Source organism: Labeo rohita, chromosome 14, assembly GCF_022985175.1.
Source record: "Labeo rohita strain BAU-BD-2019 chromosome 14, IGBB_LRoh.1.0, whole genome shotgun sequence".
Lineage (NCBI taxonomy): Eukaryota > Metazoa > Chordata > Actinopteri > Cypriniformes > Cyprinidae > Labeo > Labeo rohita.
The window spans coordinates 7,260,424-7,285,975 of NC_066882.1; the positions used below are offsets into that span (position 1 = coordinate 7,260,424).

At 34.7% G+C, this 25,552-nt stretch overlaps 2 protein-coding genes across 3 annotated transcripts; both read left to right on the forward strand.

Moving 5' to 3' along the window:
- Positions 1-5,763: 5,763 nt before the first annotated feature.
- mtmr7a (myotubularin related protein 7a) lies at positions 5,764-16,542 on the forward strand. The gene is made up of 14 exons (XM_051127482.1): positions 5,764-5,983; positions 6,385-6,507; positions 7,227-7,389; positions 7,523-7,680; positions 7,771-7,899; positions 9,340-9,474; positions 9,811-9,943; positions 12,574-12,683; positions 12,760-12,885; positions 14,286-14,335; positions 14,423-14,623; positions 14,760-14,894; positions 15,533-15,659; positions 16,154-16,542. The coding sequence occupies exons 1-14, from the start codon at positions 5,960-5,962 to the stop codon at positions 16,511-16,513; spliced, it is 1,974 nt and encodes a 657-aa protein (XP_050983439.1). The 5' UTR covers positions 5,764-5,959; the 3' UTR covers positions 16,514-16,542.
- A 1,504-nt stretch (positions 16,543-18,046) lies between these two features.
- On the forward strand, positions 18,047-25,328 carry cnot7 (CCR4-NOT transcription complex, subunit 7). Of its 2 annotated transcripts, XM_051127498.1 has the most exons (7): positions 18,047-18,204; positions 19,132-19,335; positions 20,772-20,965; positions 21,170-21,331; positions 21,530-21,674; positions 23,818-23,928; positions 24,051-25,328. In XM_051127498.1, exons 2-7 carry the CDS (start codon positions 19,219-19,221, stop codon positions 24,180-24,182), a joined length of 861 nt encoding a protein of 286 aa, XP_050983455.1. In that variant the 5' UTR covers positions 18,047-18,204; positions 19,132-19,218; the 3' UTR covers positions 24,183-25,328. The 2 variants fall into 2 exon arrangements, with proteins under 2 accessions (XP_050983455.1, XP_050983456.1); XM_051127499.1 differs by lacking the exons at positions 18,047-18,204; positions 19,132-19,335 and having other exon boundaries at positions 20,833-20,965; positions 21,099-21,331.
- The last annotated feature ends 224 nt before the right edge of the window (positions 25,329-25,552 follow it).

Here is a 25,552-nt window from a genome sequence, read left to right on the forward strand (position 1 = left end):
CTAATGGCTGCAGATAAGAATATAAGGATGCAAATCGGAAAACTGCTGTGCGGTTAATTTTGCTTTCATGCAGTGTTGCAAAACTCATGCAGTTGTTACGAAGACGAACTGCCCTCTCCCTCTCTTTATCTATTAGAACAAATAACTTTTATGCAACGAGTGTCACTTTTTGCTTGCTTTTGTTTTGATGACGCACCAACAGTGGAGTCCTTAGAGTTCAGTTACTTGTTAACCATCCTGCATTAAACAAAACGAACTGTCTTTGAAATGTTCAGGCTTATTGAGACCAATGAGACCAATAATGATCCTTTACTCCACTGGAACTTACTGTGTCTACCAGAAGATTATAAGTTTAGACTTGAATAACACTGTGCTGACTCTGCTAAAGCTGAATATCAAGACAAGTCTGTTCTGTTAAACTGAGCATCAGCATGGGAAAATGATCGTCTGTGACATCACTGCATTTCCTAAGGAGATTCAGGTGAAGGTATGATGACAGAAACTTTATTTTTATGCTATAAAAAGCATTATCTGATATCATAACTTACTGCAAGTGCAATAAGACGGGATGTGAATGTGAACTCACACAGTGAATAGTGACATACTGACCCAGGAACCTTTCTTAATGCCCATAATCTTATTTATATTGAATACTTGAAATGATCACCTGTGTGTATTGCAAGATCTACTTAATGCTTTCTTTATTACAAAAGTGCTCAATTTGCCTAATCCTCTTAAGCAGAGTGGTCCTGTGAGAAACTGCCTCAAGGTTTTTCTAGCTTTGTCAAATTTCTATGCCAACCATGCAGAGAGGAATTCATTTTTTAGTTACTAGGTCAAAAGTCAGAATACATTTGTTGATTTTTGCATGTGAACTAATGATATAATGATTCAGGCTGATGGACTAATCCTTATTTACAGAAACCGGGCCATTACTGAAGTTGCAATCCTGCTTTATTAAGCATTATGGCCCTGAGCAGAGCACTTAACCTCAGGTTGCTCCTGTGCGTCTGTCCCTGCCATTAGATATACAATACAATCTAGTGTATATGGATTGATATGGGAGTAAATTGTAAGCACTGCTAAAATCTGGGACATAGGTGGTTATCAGAGGCATGTTTAGAGAAGGGGGAATGACTCATATAGGTGAATACACCTTATATATGTTTTCAGGCAAAATATGTTATACTACATAGTAGGCCTATTCAAATTCTGCAAGCTTGAACAAGCTTTAAGAAAGAAGGGAAACCATAAAATGTCTGGTAGGCCAATAACTGATTTGTCTATAATCTATCAAAATGGATGAACAATATAAAAGCCATAATAAAAAATCATCACTGAGCTAAACAGCAATAGTGGATTGGGCGTGAAATTGTCATTTGGTAAATTCAGTGTCATTTTCCCCTCAGTATTAATGCTGTATGTACTAAACAAAACTGCATAATTAACTGTCTAAAAAGGCTCACTGATTAACTCATATGACGTAACAGGTGTGTCAATATGTATTTTGTGTTGAGAGATGGGGGAAAGAGGTTTTAAGAATGAGAGTTATCTGTGAACTTAATTTGTGCTACTATTAACTATGAAAAATGAACAGTTTGGGGAAAATTGAGAAAATAAATGTCACTAAGATTCATTAGGGATAAAACTGGTCAAAAAGACAGTACATATGCCATGTTTGTTGACTGGATATTTTATACAAATAACCATCAGTTTACTGACATTAAATCATTTTTAAGTAATCATCTGAACTGTTCAAGGTCATAATGATTGATCCTGGTTAAGCGTCATGATTCAGTCACGTAATATTTACTCAGTTGTTTATCAATATGCACTCCACTTAATCTAGGGTGTACATGCTGATATGCTGATATAACAGTCTAACAAATGATGGTACTTTTGTATCACTGTGCTTTTTTGCAGGTTTCATCATTATGCTATAGTAAGAGGTGACTGTAGACTGTAAAAAAGATGGATGACACAACTCTTATCTTCCTTCCACTTCAGAAAATTGAAGCCAAAATGTCATTGAGTCAATATTACATGCACTAATTTTCATCAATCTGAATAAATCCAATCCAGTTTCAGATTCTGAAAGTTCCGTTTATATAATCCCTAAACTTTGCAATCTAATTCACATATTTGTTTACATGTGCATTATATGCATTTCAAAGCGCATACGCATGTCCCGGTCTGAGAAATCATGTCACCAGAGCTAGTATTTACTCCAGAGCTAAAGTATAATTGTGGTTTTTGCCTTTATGTCTAAAATAAACCTGAAAAATATATCATATGAGCTTTTTACAAAATTGTTTGTAAATAACCATGGACACGCTCGTAAGTGAACATTCGCAGCATGACATGCATATGCACAAGGTATTTTTGAATCTGATTTAAATAAATAATAATAGTCAGATTCAAGTATTTGCATGCTTATTTTTAATTGATCAGAATATTTCAGGTCCACACCACCACTGATCGAAATAAGATGTTGATATTTGGTTAAATTTCGCTTGCTACGTTGGGTGACCAAAATTCTATGTCAGTTCAATGTCTAATGTCAATGTTAATTTGATGTCCAATATTGACATCAGCTGACTTTGAAATGTTGTTGTTTTTATGTTGTGTAACCAAACACATTAAATCAACACCAAATTGACATTAAATACTGACGAAAACATGATATTCATTGTCAAACACAAATGCAACATCTGCCAAACATTGGGATCCAAAGTCAACATGACGATATATTGACGCCCATTGCCTGCTGGGAATTGGATTACCTGGTGTGTTTCTTGGAAGGCTTTACAGTTCGATTGAGCCATTTGTCCGATTTCTAACAAATTGTTTGGTTGCATGTAAATTTAGTTACTAAGTAAGTCATTTAACCGATTTGTTCAAAAATCTTCATTTAGTAACAAATCAATGAGTCATTTGAATCATTCACTCAATCGGAAGAAAAAAAAAATGACTACTGTTGGGTGTTGTAGTGGTTTAGGTGTGGCCTTTCAGCTATTTTGACAAAAACAGACAAAGTGACAAATTGTATATAAAATGTAATTTACTCAAAACACATTTCACATTTCCTCAATGTTACTCCCATATAGCTTCTGTAATACGTCTTACATCATGTTGTTGAATAAACAGAAGACTCAAAAACATTTTTGTGCATCTAGATTGCTTTGTGGCAACTTAACCTACACTATTTAGTGTGCAAATTCTCCACACAATAGTCAAATGTGCCTCTGTTTCCTGTGCAATAACAATGGAAATGTTTTCTTGTATCCGATATTTCAAACATCACCTAAAAATTCACTGAGTAAAACACAATTTAATTCGATTAAGAAAATGGTATAAATACGCTATATATTTACACAATAACCTTATCCACCTTTTTCTTCAATGTAAGCTTGTGGGTGAGACTTCCAGTTCTTTATCCGCTGTAGGGAAATAAGGAGAAGAATAACAACATGCAGTAAACAGTAAAACTTTTTGCAATACAAAGCAGTGTGTTATTAATTTAGATAATGTGTTAAAATAACATGGTAAGACGCACCAATTCGCAATATCAAGCAGCAAAACAAGGTGTTTTGTACAGCTAAAAATAGCTGGACGCGGATGAGACCGGAAGCCAGACCCATAAATTTTACTAATGGCTGTGCCCGTTCTTATGGAAAAAAAAAGGTGGATACGTTTGGCGTAAAGACGTAACTGTTAAAACCCATCCCTGCATACCAATGTTTATACTACCCATCCTAATAGTATGTGAGATTACAATAAGTGTGTCCCAAAGCATAGTATGCTGAAAAGAGTGTGCCAAAGTCCCCAGATGGTCTACTATTTCAAGTCGATTTTTGAAGTGTGGATCCGTGCACACTCTAATGGCTAATATTGCCTACAATTCACTGTGCTTTGGCAAAAGATTCGGTCCAGAACTACAAACACGAATAAATCGCTTTGGAAAAAACTACAAACATGGTGGATGTGCGTGACTGGCAGTTAGGTAGAGATGTTTAGAAAAAAAGGGTTTGAGTTACTAATAATCAGTGTTGGGAAGGTTACTTTGGAAATCTAATAGGTTACAGATTACAAGTTACTTGATTTAAAATGTAAAAAGTAGTGTAACTTTTCAATTACTTTATTAAAGTTATGTAACTTGTTACTTTTAATTACTTTTTTTATTACTTTTCTAAATTTCTAATATTTTGAAACATTTAAACCAGGCAGAGTTAACCTTACTGTAGCACTCAACACTGATTACTGTCACTTTCAAAATCCTTTATCACTTGAATTAAGATTATAAGTAAGGGATAATATACATTTTTATTTTGCGAAAACAACTGGCTGAATGTACATTATCTCACTTATTACATGCTTGATAGATTATTTAGATGTTTCGAAACACTGATCTGAGTTGAAATATTTGAACACAAAGCTTTTTATAAAGAAATCAGTTGCTAGCAAATGGCAAGTTCAAACTAGACATTTTAGGGATACCGTGCAGTCATACCAGTTTTCTTACACAACATTTCACCACATAAATAATTAAGTAGTAGTACTAGTTTGTTAGTTATCTTATAATCCATTACAGTGTACAAAAAAAAAAAAAAAAAAAAAATGGCAGCACCTACGTTTATATGAAACAATAGAGGGAGTCCACGATACCAGGATGACAGAATTAAGAAATTGTCCACATAATATTGAATTAAGCTTTAATGTTTTAACTAACCAAACGTAAAGCTTCCACCAAGAAAAATTATCAAGCATATAGCACTGACTTAAGTTGCCCCGAATGAGCCTGAGCTAAATTTAATTTAAAGCACAGCCACCACAAATTCAGACTTTTTTTTTTTTTTTTTTTTTTTAACTTATTTTTTTGGGCTTTTTTTATTCCTTTTATTGTGATAGGACAGTAGAGAGATGACAGGAAAGAGCTGGGAGTAGAGAGAGGGGACCTCGATTTAGGAATCGAACATGCTATATGTCATAACAAAAGCATAACATAACATCATAACAAGAAATAGTTTAATAGCTATGATACTGGGTTTGAAATCAAATGTTTGCATAGTTATGACAGAAAACACTAGCATTTAACAATGCCTTGGAAAAAACAATCTTAAAAAATATATATATTTTTTTTGCATAAACCCAAGTAGGAAATAAAACAGTTATCGAATAAGCATGTGTCCTATTCTGTGTCCCAAACTCCTGAAACACTGGTGTCTTATTTTAGAGCAGTCAATGCAATTTATGAAAGTCAGTGCTAGGTCAGTCAGTTAAATCTGTAAGTGGGGGTGGGGGTGTGAAAAAATTCAGATGTAATCCCTTTTGTAATCACTGGCATTTTTCAAAAGTAACTGTAATTTAATTACACATTTTTTCTCAGTAACTGTAACTAATTACAATTACATTTATTTTGTAATTAAATTGCGTAATTCCGCTACATGTAACTAGTTACTCCCCAACACTGCTAATATTTAACTTGGTAAAAAAAAAAAAATATATATATATATATATATATACACACACACACACACATATATATATATATATATATATATATATATATATATATTTAATGTTGAGTTTAATCTGTGAAATTTTATAAACATCGTGGTGCAGATCAGTGATAATATGTCCCAAAACTTGCCTACTCTTCTACCACACACTCACACATTGGGACGCAGCACATGAGATTTTCTAATTTGCTAACACCACGAAACTCGTCGGCTTAGGACCCAGCAGCGCTCAGCGCAGCACGGAGACCTTACGGTGAATCACTACAGATGACGGGAGGAGCCATAACCGTATCAACCAGGATTCAAAGCAGTTCAGCGTTTCCAAAATACTTCAGATATTATTGTGTTTAAATTAACACAACATCACTTGTTCAGCATGACAATAAGACGTATTTCTGCACCCTGATAAGCTGCAGGCGCCAGAGGTGTGGTGGTCAGAGATGGAGCACATCAGAATGCCAAAGGTAAATGTCCAGCATCCATACAATGATACAATGATTCCCTTTTTCATGACACGTACCTCAGCATCTCCATGCATTGCTTCCACATGCTCAACATTAATAACCTGAGGTATTATTACTTGTAAGTGGATTAATTCATTGCATTTAAGTCAGTCAGTGAGACCAATGTGCAAGGAAAAAATACAAGGGCCTACATCTGCTATAGCATCAGTTATAATGACTGAAAATGCAGAGTTAGTTTGAGTATTTTAAGTTTTGCTGTTGTGTGCCATTTAATTGCATATAATTAAAACATACAGTCTGGCATAAGGCCAGAGGGATGATCACATGTTTGTGAGATGGTACTTAGTGCATCACTAATACTAATACTAAAGTTGTCTAATTACCTTGGCTATATTTTATAGGTTGAAAATGTCCGGTTGGTGGACAGAAGTTATTCTCGAAGAACTCAAGTGGGCACGCTCTACCTGACAGCCACACATACTATATTTGTAGGTAAAGGATCTGAGGATCGAAATGAGCTGTGGGTAAGTGCTTGGCGTGTCTGGTGCATAAACTAGCTTTGACATTTTCAGTATGTCATTGTGCAGTATTTCTGTGCCCTAAATATGTACTGCTTTGTTAATTTTCTTTTTAGATGCACAATAAAGGGTTTGCACTTAAGTCATGATTTGGTTAGTTATCCAGATGCATGGCCATATTGGACATACTTTGATGTAAACAACACCATGGATTGCACGGTTAATGCGCTACTGAATATGTTGTTCTGCTAATTTATGCTGTCTAAAACGTGTGAAAGCTGCTAAATCGTATAAAGAAGGAAAGGCAAGCTAAAGTTAATAGGTGGTAAAGATACATAAAAGCAGTATTAATTAAGATTAGCCTAATATTTCACCTACCTGACTGAAAATGATACGAACAAACACAAATGTTGCCAAGATTCTTGTTCTGGAAATCCTGGTTCAGTTTGGCCAACCACAAACGTCTTTTGTTCCTCAAACATGTTTTTGCACTTCTCTTTGATCTGTTATAACTTTTGGCAGTCTACAGTACACTAAATGTTTTTCCCGGTCCAACCGATTAGTACAGCCCAAAACATGACAGCAACTGACCATTTTCAGCTGCAGTAATCAGCAAAATGTGCGAGTTTTGTTAAATTCAGTGGCATTGTTTGCATTCAGTGCCGGCAATATGGCCGATTGATGACGCGCTGTGAAAACTGACGCTTTATGTTTGTTTTTCATAGGTTCTGCACAGTTTAGTGTGTAATGTTGTAAAGCATAAAGCATCTCAGAGCGGATACCCTTTATTAATCCACTGCAAGAACTTTCAGGTCATACAGTTTATCATTCCTCAAGAAAGCGACTGCCACGATGTTTACATTTCACTCTCACGTCTCTCCAGGCCAGGTGGGTCACCTAGCATGCATTTCGGCATTGTTTTAGCAATATACAGTAATTGCAATATGATTGCAGACAAATCAGCATATTTATTTCAGTGTACCAGGACACTATTGTCATGTTTTTGTTTTCTGTCTTGCAGAGAAATATGAGGAGCTGTATTGTTTTTCCTTCAATCCCAATGTTGACAAAGCTGAACGGGAGCACTCGTGGGACTTTTTAGATCTGAAGGCTGAATTCAGTCGAATGGGACTGCCAAATAAGATGTGGCACATCACCCCAATCAACCGAGAGTACAGAGTTAGTAAATCACCAACCAACACTATGTAAACAATCAGTATATTATGTAAGGGTTTGTTTTTATGCACAGCTTTTCTTCTTATAACACAGGTGTGTGATACTTACCCAGCTGACCTGTTTGTGCCTAAATCCGTCACCCTCCCTGTCATCGTAGGGAGCTCGAAGTTTCGTAGCAGAGGTCGATTTCCCACGTTGTCATACTACTGCAAGGAAAACCATGTGAGTCTGGCTGCACATCTGGCACGTTCTCTATGCAGTCTCCGCATTCATTTAATGAGGCTGTGGAGAATTTCGTCCTGTCCTTAATATGTCCCTGCCTGCCAAATATTCTGTCATCAGACTGAGGATGCGAGTTCAGGGTTCAAGAACACAGTGTTCTTGAGACTTGAGTGTTCTTATATATAAAAATCGATAAATATGGTGCAGCTTAATTGTGCATTAAACTGTGCCAACTTGATTTGGAAGTGCACTTTTTCACTTGAACTTTTCACAGTGCAAACTTGCAGCCAGTTAAACATTCAATTGTAGTATTTTCCATGACAAGATACTAAATGTGTCATGCAGCATATGCGTGCATTGTGATTTACAGCAATAATGGATATTTTAAAAGCAAGGTCAAGCTGCTTCTGCACCCTCTTGGGTTCGGCACTCTGTTAAAAGACATTTCATTTCATTGAGGTCAAATATTCCCCTCGGAGTCTCTGTGTTTTCTTTTGGACACATGAATTCAAACCACATGGAGAAACTTGTGTGTGACTTCCACATAAGGATCATGCTGGTGAGGCCCAAAGGGGTCAGTTATAGTTTAATATCTCCCCCATTCATGGTTCGTTAACCCCAAAATATGATTAGAACAGTGTCTAAAAAAGTAATATTGCAAGCTCAGCCTTTAGAGTTTTATGAGGCCAGGGCCAAATTCTCATGAAATGCCCATTCCACAGAGAGGACAGTGTGGTCTTCTGTTTTTTAAGTTGATTTTATTCATTGAGCATGACGAGATCGGTCTGGGAATTACTCCGAGGCTGTGTGATTGCATTTTTACTAGATTGAGCAGAATTTTAAAATTTAAATAAAATATTAAAATATAAATATAAATAGTATTAGATTTTACAATTATTTAAATAAAAAATATTTTTACACGTTTTAATAATTAAATAAAAATACATTTTCTTATTTATTTAATTTATTTATTTTTTAATTTTTAAATGCTGGGACCCCTTTCCCATTTGTTCAGTAAGCTGAAAATATTTATTGAGCATGAAAGGACCAGGATGGGAATTACTTTGAGAAAGTTTGATGCAGAGTTTCACTAGATTAATTAGTAAATTGGAAATAATTAAAAGCAATTTTTTATTGTTTAATTAATTACATTTAAATATTTATTTGCATACATAATATTGAAACTGAAATATACTTTAATGCATATATTTATGTATTTATTTTGATTGTTTTTAAAGCACCACTTTCACACTAAAGAGACATTGCACCACTAAACTATTTTGTCCAACACTTATTTGTCATGCCTTTTCTTGTCTAGGGTACCTAGTGATGAACAAATACCATTACTGGTGTCTATTTAAAAAAAAAAAAAAAAAGGCATGGCACCACAGGATACCAACATATGCTAACGCCTACTCATATGATGATGTCTTTTCTCAGGCCACGATATGTCGCAGCAGTCAGCCTCTTTCTGGCTTCAGTGCTCGCTGCCTGGAGGACGAGCAAATGCTGCAGGCCATCATGAAGTCTAATCCTGGCAGCAGGTTCATGTATGTTGTAGACACCAGACCCAAGGTCAGTCCACTTAATATCAGTATACATTCTTAAAAATAAAGGCTCCAAAAGGGTGTTTTTGCAGTGATGCCATAGAAGAACCATTTTTGGTTCCCCAAAGAACTTTTCAGTGAACAGTTCTTAAAAGAACCATTTTGAAGAACATTTTAAAAATCTAAAGAACCTTTTTTCCACTGTAAAGAACCCTTTCTGCATTTGAAAGGTTCCATGGATGTTCAAGATTCTTCATAGAACCATCAATGCCAATAAAGAACCTTTATTTTTAAGAGTGTATGATGGACCAGATAGCAGAATTACACAGAAAGACACTTATGTAAGACTCTCATGTATTTCCAGCTAAATGCAATGGCGAACCGAGCTGCGGGCAAAGGCTATGAAAATGAGGACAACTACTGCAACATTAAATTCCAGTTTATCGGCATTGAAAACATCCATGTGATGAGGAACAGTCAGCAGAAACTCATAGAGGGTATTGTCTCCATCTTATTAAGTGGGAAAATTAATTTCACCATATAAACCACTGCTCTGAAGATCCTTCTGTTAAGGCTTTAAAATTAGGTTTTTGCAGTGGTGCCATAGAAAAACTTTTTGGTTCCCCAAAGAATCTTTCAGTTAACATTTCTTAAAGAAACCACCTATTCCTTAATGTGAAAAACATCTTAAAGGAGTTCACTTCAAGAACAAAAATTTACAAAAAATTAACCCTTGTCATCCAAGATGTTCTTGTCTGTCTTTGTTCATTCGTAAAGAAATTGTTTTTTCAGGCAAACATTCAGGATTTTTCTCCATGTAGTGGACTTCTATGGCGCCCGCGAGTTTGAGCTTCCAAAATGCAGTTTCAATGCAGCTTCAAAGGGCTCTAAACGATCCCAGCCGAGAAAGAAGGGTCTTATTTGGCGAAACAATCGGTTATTTTATTTAAAGCATTGACAATTTATACACTTTTTAACCTCAAATGCTCGTCTTATCTGGCTCTGCATAAACTCTGTGCTTTCTGGTTCATGACAGTTAGAGTATGTTGAAAAACTCCCATCTCATTTTCTCCTCCAACTTCAAAATTGTCCTACATCTTGGATGACAAGGGGGTGAGTAAATTGTCTGTAAAAAAATCTGTAAATATTTGTTCTGGAAGTGAACTACTTTAATATTCTGAAGAATGTTTTTCCACTATAAAGAAGCTTTTGTGCAATGGAAAGTTCCATCGATATTAAAGGATCATGCAAACAGATGATTAGGAGTGTAGACCAGCTTGAACCAATTGCACCTCCCCTTTAGTTTTTAGGAGATCTTCCCATAGTGCATTTCAAAAACCATTACTTAAAGGGACAGTTCACCCAAAAATGAAAATCACCCCATGATTTACTCACCCTCAAGCCATCCTCGCTGTATATGTATATGACTTTCTTTCTTCAGACGAATATAATCAGAGTTATGTTAAAAAATGTTCTGCCTCTTCCAAGCTTTATAATGGCAGTGAATGGGTGTTGAGATTTTGAAGCCCAATAAAGTGCATCCATCCATCATAAAAAGTACTCCACATGCTCCAGGGAGTTAATGAAGGCCTTCTAAAGAGAAATTATGTGTTTGTGTAAAGATAAGATCCATATTTAAAACTACTATCTGTCCTACAGCATGAGAGAGTGGCATTCCAGCGGATGATGTAGGCGTAGCATAAGCTTCGGAGAGAAAATGCTAGTCCCACCAAGAACCAAGTTTTTTTTTCTTACAGCAAAGGAAAACCAGCCTCCTCTTGGCTTATATCAAAATCCTCAGACATTCTTTTTAAAAATCCTCATTTTGTACTTTTTGTAATTTGTAAACAGCGTTTTGTTTTGCTCCTGCCACTGTGCCTTCACGTTCGTCACTTCTGCATTCGCCTACATCAACCGCCACTATCTTGAAGTCTTAAACATGAATATTTTCCTTGCACAAACTAATCCATTCACTTGAAAGCTTTTATTAACCCCCCGGAGCTGTGTGGAGTACTTTTTATGATGGATGGATGCACTTTATTGGACTTCAAAATCTCAGCACCCATTCACTGCCATTGTAAAGCTTGGAAGAGCCAGTACATTTTTTAATATAACTCTGATTGTATTAATCCGAAAGAAGAAGGTCATATACACCTAGGATGTCTTGAGGGTGAGTAAATCATGGGGTAACTTTTAGTTTTAAATAATCTATCCCTTTGAGACCACTTAGCGTTTTATAGTCTATAATAAAGATGTTCTGTAATGAACCATTGATTGTACCACAGGAGAGTTTCTTGGCAAAGCAAATTGTGTAATAGTGGTGCTTTGAATCCATCTGGCTTTTATTCTTCGCCTATTTTTGTTTTGTTGACTTAACGATTGGAGACCCCTTTGCCATGATTGAGAAAAGGAGGGCGTGAGAATGAAATCTTCCAGTGTTGAAGAAATAATAGCAGTACTGGGTGTGATAGCATTTTGACCCAGAAAACACTGGGGAGTCATCTGGTCGAATAATTCCAGCAGAGACTCTCTGGCTGTTTTAGATCTCGTTACAACACGCTTGATTCTTCCTAGAATGGTAGTTCCTTGAAATACTGTAGAGTTAGTTTGATCTCTGCCACCGAGAGTGACCGGGTTTGTTAGTATATTGGCTTGAGCTCTCATCTGGAGTGTTCTCATGAGACGTCACAAGCCTTTAAATACTCTTATCACATTTGAACTGTTGGCATATCAAAGCTTTCAGTGCTCACAGGGAATGTTTATGTTGGTTTGGAGAAAAAGAATCAATGGCACTTATAGAGAAACAAATTCATTTGGTTGTCATAATAACTAATGAGCCATAAGAACTCAATTCATAACTGTCACCAAGCCAATTTATCAGTAGTGTATATTTTAAGAAACATAAATACTTACAGAGGATGCTACTTATGAGTCACTAGCTTTCTTTGCAAAGCCAAAGTAAATATTGAGCACTTTAAAGAACTACGGATATCCAAATATATTCCTCATATCAGTTCCCTGTTGTAAATTCTCAGTAAAGCTCCTGGTTTTCATCAGATGGTATATAAACTTAACTTAAGCAGTGAATTTGTCTGGATCTTCTCAAAATGTCTGTCATCTTTTTTAGTTTCAGCACTGCGTTCTCCTTCCATGGGAGAATTTCTTCTGGGGCTTGAAAATTCAGACTGGCTGAGACACATCAAATCGATCATGGAGGCTGGAATCTTCATATCTAAGGTAAAAGATCTCTTTGAGAGTTCTTCAGCCTATGCGTGAGCGCTCTGTCAATGATTTTATGTTCTCACATATGCAGGCCGTAGCAGAGGAAGGGGTCAGCGTCTTGGTGCATTGTTCAGATGGCTGGGATAGGACGGCTCAGGTGTGCTCTGTGGCCAGTGTGCTTCTGGACCCTTACTATAGGACCATCAAGGGGATGATGGTAAACGTTGCAGTGTTTAAACTTCACTCTAAAATATCCAAGTCACAGAGTTCACAGTGTAAGAATATGCATAACTGACAGGCCTTACTCATTTAATCGTAAGGATTGACTCGGGCTGGTTCTCTGCTGGAGGGAGACTAGATCTCTGCTGGAGAGGCTGCATTCAATAGCTGGCCTCAGTTTGAAAAATCATATCTTCTTAGAAATTTACCCTCATGGGGTCAACATAAAAGGAAGAACCTACTTTCTAGCACAGATTAGTTCTGTCTGGGAATACAGTCTCATTTCCTGAAACAGTGGTAGAAGAAGATACAGCAAGTCCAGATGCATAGTACGATTTTGTGATCCATGTACAAAGATGAAATGTGTTATTTAATGTGCAAGCATCCCTAAACAGATCTGATAAATTATTACTTGTTTTCAGACTGGTTTTACCAGCAGTTCCTGCCTTTTATTATTCAACTAAACAAGGATGCTCAATGTTATGAGTGTCAGTGTTTGCTTACTTATAGTTGTCTCTGCTTATGAAACTTGAATATGAAAAAGTATCTTAATATTGAAAACTGACATTTTACCTTTAAACATTTCATAAGTACATTTTCAAATGTTTGAGGTCGGTAAGATTTTTTAGGTTTTTTAAAAGAAGCCTCACCTCTTTTTCAGCATTGTTCATGTGATCCTTCAGAAATCATTCTAATATGCTAATGGTGCGCAATAAACATTTATTTTTTTATTTTTTGGTGAGTAAAAAAACAGTATTTACTATTTATTTGAAATAGACTTCTTTTGTAACATTATACAGTTAAACCAAAATGTTTTCAGACACTTTCAACCTTTCTCACATTATCACAGTTTATTCACTATGGTTTAGGAAATGGTACTGAAATATGACAAGAACTTAAGAGTCAGAACAAATTCATCTTCATAATGTCAGGTAACTTTTAAAGAAAGGTATATAATGGACTACAATCAACCAAAAATTCAGACTGTTACTATGACAATATTTACACAACTTTCAATACTTTGTTGACCAATTACCAAGCAATGCTTAATTTTGTTCAGTCTGTGGTATAAAAAGGTCGCATTAGCAGTTAAAGAAAAACATGGTCAGGTCAAAGAATAATTTTTTGTTCCCAAATTTTTATCAGTTTTTTCTGGTAGTCCACTGTATGAAGAATTTTTGGGTACAATATGTCACAGTTTACTTTATTTCACTATACTCACTTACATAAACGAACTATAGTGTCCTGCACCCAATAGTAAAAAAAATGTCAAAAATGTCTGGTGTCTAAATAGTTTTCGGTTTGACTGTAAATGTCTTTACTGTTGCTGAGTAACCATATTATTTATTTTAAAACAAGCTTACATTTAAAGTAAAGTCCAGTTTTTTTAATGTGTAGGTGCTGATTGAGAAAGACTGGGTTTCTTTTGGACACAAGTTTTCACACAGGTTTGCCTCCAACATATAATTTTCCATAGGTTTTCTTATGTATTAACACAAAAGTGCTTATTCTATATGTAATTTATGGCATTTCAGATGTGGTCATCTTGATGGAGAAGCAAAGGAAGTGTCACCTGTCATAGACCAGTTCCTGGAGTGTGTATGGCAGCTTATGGAACAGTTTCCCTGTGCTTTTGAGTACAACGAAAAATTTCTAATCAGCATCCACAACCACGTCTACTCCTGTCATTATGGCAACTTCATTTGTAACAGCCAGAAGGAGAGGAAAGATCTTCGGTAATTGCCTTGTGCATTTGATTGCATGAATGTCAAAACTTAATTTGTTGTTAAAATTGATGGTACTGCAGATGTCAGTATTCTCAGTGTGTACTGAACATGTTTTATTGCATGTGTTTTCTTTTGTTTTCTGTAGCATCAAAGAGAAAACTCATTCCATATGGCCGCATTTATGGGAGAACAAGCTGGATTTCATGAACCCTCTGTTCAAACCTGAACAGAGCCAAAATCAAGGACTTCTAAGGCCCAGTACTGCCCCCTACTGTTTTAAGTATGTCAGAACATGTTTAATGTGACCCTGGACCACAAAACCAGTCTTAAGTAGCACGGGTATATTTTTTAGGAATAGCCAAAAATACATTGTATGGGTCAAAATTATCGTTTTTTTCTTGTATGTCAAAAATCATTAGGATATTAAGTAAAGATCATGTTCCATGAAGATGTTTTGTAAATTTCCCAACATGAATACATCAAAACCAATTTTTTTTTATTAGTAATTTGCGTTGCTGAGAACTTCATTTGGACAACTTTATAGGTGATTTTCTCAATATTTAGATTTTTTTGCACCCTCAGATTCCAGATTTTTAAATAGTTGTATCTCAGGCATATATTTTCCTAACAAACCATACATCAATGGAAAGCTTATTTATTCAGCTTTCAGATGATGTATAAATCAATGTATAAACTGACCCTTATGACTAGTTTTGTGGTTCAGGGTCACAAATAATTTTCTTTCTTCTCCTTTGTAAAACAAAGGCTTATAATTTGATTCTCTTTGTCATGCATAATTTGTCTCTTTAGTCCTAAGCGTTCATCTGCCTGTAAGTCAATACAGCTGTTACAGAGTAACTGATATGTGGTATTTCTGTTTGTTTAACTGCAAAAATTGTTTGTCTTTTCTCTGTTTAGATACTGGAGAAGGTTGTATAATCGTTTTGATCGTGAGTTACACCCACGCCAGTCTGAGCTAGACTGTCTGATGACTATAAAAGAGGAAACGCAACAACTTGAGGAAGAACTGGCTCTCTATGAGCAGGTAGAACACCATATATTTGCCTAAAAATGTTCATATTTTCATTAGTTTTTATCATTTGATTTGAGTCGGTCTTGTTTACTTAAAGGAATAGTTCACTCAAAAATAAATATTTGCTGAAAACTCACCATCAGGCCATCCAAGGTGAGTTTTTTCATCGTAACAGATTTGGAGAAATGTAGCACTTGCGCACCAATGGATCCTTTGCAGTGAATGTGTCCCGTCAGAATGACTGTGCAAACGGCTAATAAAAACATCACAATAATCCACAAATAATAATGCATTGGTGAGCAAATAATGTAATGCTGAATTTCTTCAAATCTGTTTCAATTAAGAAACAAACTCATGACATTGATTAACTTTTCAGACAATCTTCATTTTTTGATGAACTTTAATATGCGTGTTCCTTTAAATATGCATGTTCAACAAACGCAGAATATTCATTCTCACAGTGTCTGTCTTTTTAACTTCAGTGATCTGGTATTTTCCCCTTGCAGAAACTGGCTGTTCTGGATAAGGAGCGTGCAAAAACCCTTTACATGCAAAAGGGTGTGTTGGACAGCAAGCAGCCCCTTTGGTCATTACCTTTAGATACTACCTTGGCCAATACTCCTCAGGATTACCTTGGTGGCTTTATGGGTGGTGCTCCCAATGTTTTCACCTTACAACAAGGAGAGAGAGAAAGTGCAGAGCTTTGTCTGTTTGGAGACAAACCAAAAAGCTCTGATGCTGACAATAGTGACCAGGAGTCAGGAGTAGCAGATTTCAGCTCCCATTCTTCTGGTGAAGAGTCCTTGCCAAGTGAGGACAGCGGGAAGGATCCTGACTCAGACGAGACTGGCCCCAACAAAGCGTGAACAAATGCAACAGCTTGCAAGAGGAAAAACTACAGCATCTAATGTATGAGATCAAGATAAGAGTGTGGGTTTTTCAAATTATGCAAAGATATTGGACAACATGGACATGTCTTAAGTGTCTTATGCATTACAGAAGCATGTCTTTCTGTCTGAATGTGTATTACAGGTGTACTATATAAAGAGTGATGTTTTATTCTAGTATATATTTATTTTCTCATTAGCATGAATTCCTTCAGACATTAAATACTTGTGTGCAATAAATGATCTGATTTTTTTATTTATTTATTTATTTTTTGCACTTTATGCACTTGAATAACATGAATACATGAACATTCAGTTTTTTTGTGAAATGAATGTGATGTTTACATTTCTTCAGGTGTGCTTTAGAAGTAGCATTCACTTATTTAAAGCTATTTATTATGGTCAGACTTTGGATTGTTTGGATAGCGTAAAACTTCTAAAACTACAGTTTTTGTGCATATTGTATAAGCTGTGCACTTTAAACTGAGCCTGGCACATGCACGGAACCAAAAGAAATCAGACCAAATGAGATATGTTGCATTCAGTGCAGCATAATTAATGTTTGAAGGATGATTTTGAAGGATTAATGGAGACAATTCACAGATTTAGGTCAGTTTAGATTAACACTGAAGGTTTGCTCACCTCTTATGTCTTAACCTCTCCCTTTGTCAAAAGATGTGTAATGTTGATATAATTAAAAATAAAGGCAACATTTCAAGAAACAAACATTTCTTGAAAATGAATGATCTAGTTTTATCAAATCACAAGTGGTTGTGTTTTATTTATTTATTTATTTTTTTTTTTCTGGTGGGTGGACAATGTAAACACAGCTGTGTGCTACATTACATTTTTGTGTTTATCCCCAAATCATTTTTTAAATTGTAACAACGAAACAAACAAAACATTCTAAGAATGTTCCAATTCAAAACATTCCAACATATGAAATTCTGAATTGTGACCCTGGACCAAAAAAAAAAAAAAAAAAAAAAAAAAAAACATTGTATGGGTCAAAATGCTCCATTTTTCTTTTATGCTAAAAATCTTTAGGATATTGAGTAAAGATCGTGTTCCAAGAAGATATTTTGTAAATGTCCTACCGTAAACATATCAAAACTTAATTTTTCATTAGTAATATGCATTGCTAAGAACTTAATTTGGACAAATACAAAGGCGATTTTCTCAATATTTTGATTTTTTTGCACCCTCAAATTCCAGATTTTCAAATAGTTGTATTTCGGCCAAATATTGTCCTATTGTCCAAACCATACATCAATGGAAATCTTATTTACTGAGCGTTCAGGTGATGTATAAATCTCAATTTTAAAAAAAAATACCCTTATGACTGTTTTTTGCGCTCCACAAATCTTCAAAACTGTATTATAATATATAAACGCTACCTTGAAAATAAAACAGATATTCATTTGCAAAATGTACATTTTATGAAATATAAAATTCCACAAGTAGTTCAAAGGTCACGCTACGTCGCGTCGTGACGTCACGCTGAAGCGCTGTGATGTAGTTCAGAGGTGGCAGCTGGTTGTTGATATCGGTGTTAGCCCAATAAAACTATATAAAAGTAAAGAGCAAGGTCCCAGTCCTTTCTAAACAAGGTGATTTTGTATTACAGAAGCAGTATGCGCTTTAAGTGTAACTGCCTTGTTTGAGGAAAGGTAAGTCCTGACAGAAAAAGTGAACTTTGATCATAATAACAGGACAAACTTTTGTGGCTAGGCTAACAGCTAACACGCTAGCCACATACACAAATAAACACTCACGTCGACACCAAACAGCCTCATTCACATCTTAAAGAAGATTTGTTTACAAAAAAACTCCAAAAGCTGACTGTAGACGAGATTTCAAGACGTTTGCGGGGTTTTGTAGTTGTTTAGCATATGTTGTGCTAGCTAGTGCTGCTAACCTGTCAACTTACAATAAATGATTTGGACATTTAATAGCGTAAGGACATATAAAACAACATATAATAGGTTATAAAGGCACTTTAGTAGGCATGTATGTTCAAAAGCATTTTTTGGCAAACGACCAATCTTCCTACTTGTTTTGTTTGGTCTATTTAACTGAATGCTGCTTCTGTTAGCCTGCGACCGTTTTGACTCATATGGCACTTGTAATGTTTAGTCACAGTACAACAGGGTTTTTGTGTGCGTAATATGAGTATGTCTGAATCATTGTCCTTTCAATGCTGTCATGAAGCAAGAATAGTAGATGAGTAGTCATGTTTACTATGACTGAAGTGAAAGCATATGAAGTATGCTGTCTGGAATGATAAGGATGAGCTAATCTAACATCTAGTTTGAAGTCAGTAAACACACGACTAATGATTTACCAAAGTCAATCAGCCAGGCCATGACAGAAGAATTACCCACAAACCACAGATGCATGCATTGCATATATAATTGCAGAAAACATTTTGGTGCAAAAATAAACAATTTGGTCATGCTTTAAAAGGAGAGCTTCTTTTGGTGATATTATATATGTAGGCATTTAATATATTTTCTTCCGTTTGTTTATGGTTTGGTGACAATAAAGTGATTTGAATTAAATCTGCAGCTTCCTGATTGTCATTTTTTTCTCCCCAGGTTAAAAGAGGGAACAAGCAACGGTTATTTCATGAGAATATCCCCTGGGGAGTGTTTTTTTGGTTTTGATGCCGTGAACCTGGAACTATGCCCGCAGCCACTGTGGATCATAGTCAAAGAATATGTGAGGTTTGGGCCAGTAACCTGGATGAGGAGATGAAGAGGATCCGACAGGTGACCCGAAAGTTCAACTATATTGCAATGGTGAGTTCGAAACTCTTAATGCTTTATACAAATGAATCCAGTTTCATTTTGAAATGTGATCTAGAACTGACTGCCATTTTAAGAAATCAGATCCATACATTCAGACAGTGCCGTTAATATCCGGTAGGTCTGTGCCAGTTGCCATAGTAATGACGTAATGAAGTGTCAGCCTGATGGCAAAAGACATAAAAGAGCTGTTTGTCATTGTGTAAAGAGAGGACAGGAAAAATGGGTCAGTTTCACTTATGAACCGCACCAGACAACAAAAAAAGGTCAAAGGCATTGCAGCAAATCATATTGAGCGAAAAATTGCTTGTTCGTTGTGTAAATTTAATACTCAATGAATAATGTGGACAAAATGAGGGAATTTAGACCCTTACACATTAGTCACATCACATCCTTAAATAAAATTAAAACTTTTAAGAATATTTTTTGATAATTGGGATATATATATATATATATATCCCAATTATCAAAAAATATTCTTAAAAGTTTTAATTTTATTTAAGGATGTGATGTGACTAATATATATATATATTTATATATATTATATATATATATATATATATATTTTTTTTTTTTTTTTTTTAAATATATATATATATATATATATATATAAATACTAAAATCTTCAATGTTTACTAAGATCATTTTGTTATCTATTGTAACCCACAATAATATTTAAAATATCATAAAGTGAACTTCAAAAAAATGTATAATTTCTTTGTGAATTATATGTGTCCCATAGTTTCATGTGACTTCCAAAACAGTGTATGTTTTAGTCCATTGGCTAAGACTGATTTTAACTACATTTATGATCAGGAAATATTCATGTGTCCGTCTCTTTCATAACAACATAACATCTTATCTTATATCCTATGTATCCTTTATTTTGAGGGAATAAAAAAAATGTTTTAGTAGTGTTTTCATATGTGAGTTAAAATTTTGTAATGTGATGTGTACATATACAAATACAACAAATCTCATAAATTACATTTGAAATATTGTTTAAATTGTAATTGTTATAGATTTACCTCTGAAAACTGTTTAATAAAATACCAAAAAATATATTTACAACATAGACGTAAGCAAAATCTTAATAGGTCAATATAACCCTTCTTATTAAATTATATATTACCTTGTTTCAGTAGTGACACATTTGGGGAGAGCACAAATATTCCAAAACTTAAGTAAAATATATTAAAGCTAAATAAAATTATTTTAAACAAACAAACAAAAAAAAAAGACAGAAGCACATAAAATTGCTGAAATGTAAACTAAAATGAAAACAGACAAATATTTAATGTGTTGTTTAATGCTTTATTCAAAGAGATTTTTATGATATGATATTTTCTGCCTGTCTGAACAAAACCCTTTTTTTTAATACTGTACTATAAATATATAAACAACCATGATGCGTTTTGTTGCATTTGTAGGACACAGAGTTTCCAGGTGTAGTTGCAAGACCCATCGGTGAATTTAGAAGCAATGCTGACTACCAGTACCAGCTGCTGCGGTGTAATGTTGACTTGTTAAAGATCATCCAGCTTGGCCTTACATTTATGAACGAACAGGGTGAATACCCTCCAGGGACGTCAACATGGCAGTTCAACTTCAAATTTAACCTCACGTAAGCATTGCACTTTATAACTTAAGAGGTATGGCATATATTTTCAACAACAATGCATCAATCCATGATCACACGTTTATGTGCATAAGTCCATGTTGAAAACATATGACAAGATGACTTTTCTTGTCTTCAGGTGTATCCATAGCCATCAGTGTGATTCTTTATGAAAGCTGGACATTACACCAACGGTACTGTCTTTTGCAGGGAAGACATGTATGCACAGGATTCCATTGAGTTGCTCACTTCGTCAGGTATCCAGTTTAAGAAGCATGAGGAGGAGGGTATTGAGACACTGTACTTTGCTGAGCTGCTTATGACCTCAGGTGTGGTGCTTTGTGAGGGGGTCAAGTGGCTCTCGTTCCATAGGTAATCTTACAGTAATATTCACATAGTAAAATGAATACAGTGTTTCAGACTCCATTAAAAGTGGAAGATTCTCCACAGCTTGAGAAAATGTACAGTACCTAGTGTCTAAAAATGTTGTTCTCGTTTGTGTTTGCTCATCGCGGACCAATTAATTATATTATCTATTTTTAAGCTCATTTTTATCTCTTTTCCAAACAGTGGCTATGACTTTGGGTACCTGATTAAAATTTTGTCCAACTCGAAATTGCCAGAGGAAGAGGTTGACTTCTTCGAGATTCTTCGTTTATTTTTTCCCATCATTTATGATGTGAAATACCTCATGAAGAGCTGTAAGAACTTGAAGGTATTTTAGCATTTGGAAATGTGCATGAAGATTTTGTCATCATTAGAAATGCAGGCTTTACGAAGTATTCACACTTTTATTTATTTTTTATTTTTTTTTGGAAGTTAGGTATTTATATACCTTTATTTTTTAATTTATATAGAACAAATATTCAGAATTGAGCAGTGTAATTTTAGTATTTTGTATGCTGTTACAGTATGTATTAATATTTACCTTTTTTTTCCATGTAATTTTTTTTTTAAAAAGTATTTTGAATTAGCTTTTATTTTTATATTTTCAGTTTTCATTTTTATTTGCTTTTGTATGGAAGCCACTGAATTTAAAAAAAAAAGATCATTGTCAGTTTTTATTCTCATAATTCTGACCTTTTTTCTCAGAATTGCATGATATAAACTTGTAATTCTGAGAAATGAAATCAAAATTGTATGATATAAACAATTATGACGAGATATAAACTTACGATTCAGAATTGCAATTAATATCACGCAGTACTGACATTTTAACCCACAATAGTTTATATCATGCAATCCTGAGAAAAAAGTCAGAATTGCGAGTTTGTATCACACAATTCTGAGGAAAAAAATAGAATTGTAAGATAAAAAGTCGCAATTACTTTTTTTTCTCTGTGGCGAAAATTTGCTTCAATACTTTTGTAAATTTTTCTTAATTAAGTTTTGAAATATTTATATTTAGCGTTATTTTTAAATTTTCATTTTAGTTTTATTAATTTTGTGCTTTTGTCAATTGTATTCATTTTTATGTTTCTATTTAGCTTTAGTTTAAATAGTCATTCTAATAGGCTTTTGTGAAGAGCAAATAAATAAACAAGCAACCAAAAATAATTTTTCTTATGCTTTCATTTTTATATTTTCAGTTTTCATTTTAATTTTATTACATTTTTATTCGCTTTTGTATGGAAGCCAGTTTCCCGTTTCTGCCACTGAATAAAAAAAAGAAAATTGCGAATTTTAATCTCACAACTCTGACTATTTTTCTTAGAATTGTGAAATGCAGATTTACAATACTGACTTTTTTTTTCTCAGAATTACATGATATACACTTGTGCATTTGTTTTATAATGTTTTATGTTTGAATTATAAAGTCAGAATTGCAAAATTGTGACTTTATGACTCACAACTTCAAGTTTATATCATGCAATTCTTAGAAAAAATCACAACTGCGAGCTTATAGCTTGCAATTCCTAATAAATAAATAAACTAAATATTTTAATCTAATAACAATGATAAATGTATGGTAGCCCATTTCCACCACTGAATAAAAAAAATGTAATTTTATCTCATAATTCTCTATACAACTTTATAACTTGCAGTATCTCAGCATTCTGAGGAAAAGCCAGAATTGTGAGATGTAAACTCGCAGTTGCGAGATAAAAAGTCAGAATTGCGAGATAATAAATGACCTTTTTTATTTTTTATTCATTGGGGGAAATGGGCTTCCATACATTTATCATTATCAATATTTATATTTAGCCCTTTTTTTTTTTTTTTTACAGTACATTAAAAAAAATGTATTCTGTTTAAAACATTTCTTATTTTAATATATATATATATATAGACTTCAGCTTTATATAAGTTACTGAAAACAATTTTTTATAGTTTTAATTATAAGATAACAACACTGGTTGATACGCATCCTTACAAACCCAAGACTAGTAATCAGTAGGTGCGTTTCCATTACCCTTCAGTATTTAAATTCGAAATTTAAATTACAAATTTTTTTCCTTACGGCTAATGGAAACGTGTCAATTTTGCAAAAACTCCCATATAACGCAAAAAAAAAATTATCAGCATTTATAAAACATCACCAGAGTTTTGCGCAAATCTGTAATGGAAACGCGCCTACTGTCAAGTTATGACTTGAAGAGTTCAAAAGTATTGTTTTGTAATCATTACAGGTTATTTTTTTCATTTTGATGCATTCTGCTTGATGAGCACATAAAAAAAGCTAAATCAACATTTCTGTGGTTCAGTTCTGTGGTTATCATAAAAACTTGAAAACTGGAGGTGAATGCTTTTTATAGGCATTGTAAATCTGTCTTCATTGCAGCATTTGCTGTGAGGTATATCAGGGGTCTGTGTGAATAGAAGGAATCTGTGCCTGATTTGTGTCATGTGATGTACAGGGTGGACTGCAGGAGGTAGCAGAGCAGCTTGAGCTGGAGAGAATTGGACCTCAGCATCAGGCAGGGTCTGACTCACTCCTCACAGGAATGGCTTTCTTCAAGATGAGAGAGGTGTGCCTTCAGCTAAAAAAAAAAAAAAAAAAAATCATCAAAGTGCTACGCATATTTAAAATCAGAAAAATGTGGCACTGAATGCAGCATTTGTATTGACTGTAACATCACTGTCGTTGCAGATGTTTTTTGAAGATCACATCGACGACGCAAAGTATTGTGGTCACTTGTACGGACTGGGTTCAGGCTCATCCTATGTCCAGAACGGCACCGGAAACGCTTACGAGGAGGAGGCAAACAAGCAGCAGTCATGACACAACAAGAATCCCTCACCATAAACAACCTCATATACAGGGCTCAAAACTTGGGTTTTTAGTTGTTGTTGTTTTGTTTCATGAAAGATTTGATAGGATTTTGCACTTTAAAGCTCCCATCCAACAGAAAAAGAAAAACTTCTTCCCTTTGTTGCCTTCTCTGGGTTCAGTCTTTTCACACAATGTTCATCTTTTGTGGTTAAAGAAGAGGAACCATTTGGTGTTTTAGTTTTGCCCCCCCACAGCTCAGCCTTAATATTAAGCTACTTTTTATGTTCTTTTTTTAACGTTAATTTATTGCATTCATTTCTTCTTGTGTATGGTTGCGTAGTTCATCTACTAATTTGGCAAAACCGAGTACCTACGTGAACTGTCGTTCCCTGATCACAGGAGTACTGATTTCTCACTCTTTGCAATAGCTTTAGGCAGATGGAGGATCTCACACAGACACACAGGTAAATACAGGCACTTAATTGTAAAGCAAAGCCTTGCACTGATTTTACCCTTCATGTTGGGTTAGCACAGATTTTACCACACAAGTAAATTAAGAGTGATGATGTAACTGCCACTAATTAAGTGAACTGAGGTCACCTCATACTTCTGGATCAAGATTGTCTTTCCATTTTCATTTTTAAAAGAAATTTAAAGGTTTTGTAGTATTTTAGTAGCAACGACGTTCAAAGCCTTTTATTCATTTAAAAAAAATAATGCCTCTTAAAAGAAATCTTAGCCAACTCAAGTACTCGGTATCAGTGGAATTAGTTTTACTTGTAGTGCTGGTTTTTGAACGGTGCACATTTTGTGCTGTTTGGGTTTTTCCTCCCTTTTCCTCTCTTTTTGTATTGCTTTACAATTCTGTGTTGCCTAGATCTGCTGCATGTACTGAAACGTTTGAATAAATGCTGTGTTAACTAATCTGAGCTTTTATAGATATGTGAATCGCATGAACACAGCTTGTCCCTTTTTTTTCTTTTTCCTTTTTTTTGAATGTCTGATCTGGTGAATGATGATTTTCGTAGCTCTTAACCTCCCTCCTCCCGTTTGTCTATCATCTTGATGTGTACAGTATCCACATTGGTATTATGCAATATAAAGAATGACTGTTTTTAGAACATTTGGAAATAAAAGCCTGATTTTTCTAACATATCCAAAATCTTTTCAGATTTGTGCTATTAAAGATTGATCGCACCATAGTTCACCCAAAAATTTAAAAATGCTAAAAATGTACACACGGTCTTGGTTCAAAGTGCCAGAAGTGTCTATAAGGATATTTGCATATGTCAAAAAAACATGGCCGGCATTGGCCAATGACGTTTAAGCACCTATTAGACAAGGTTAATGAAGGTTGATCGGAACGAAACTTGGTGGGC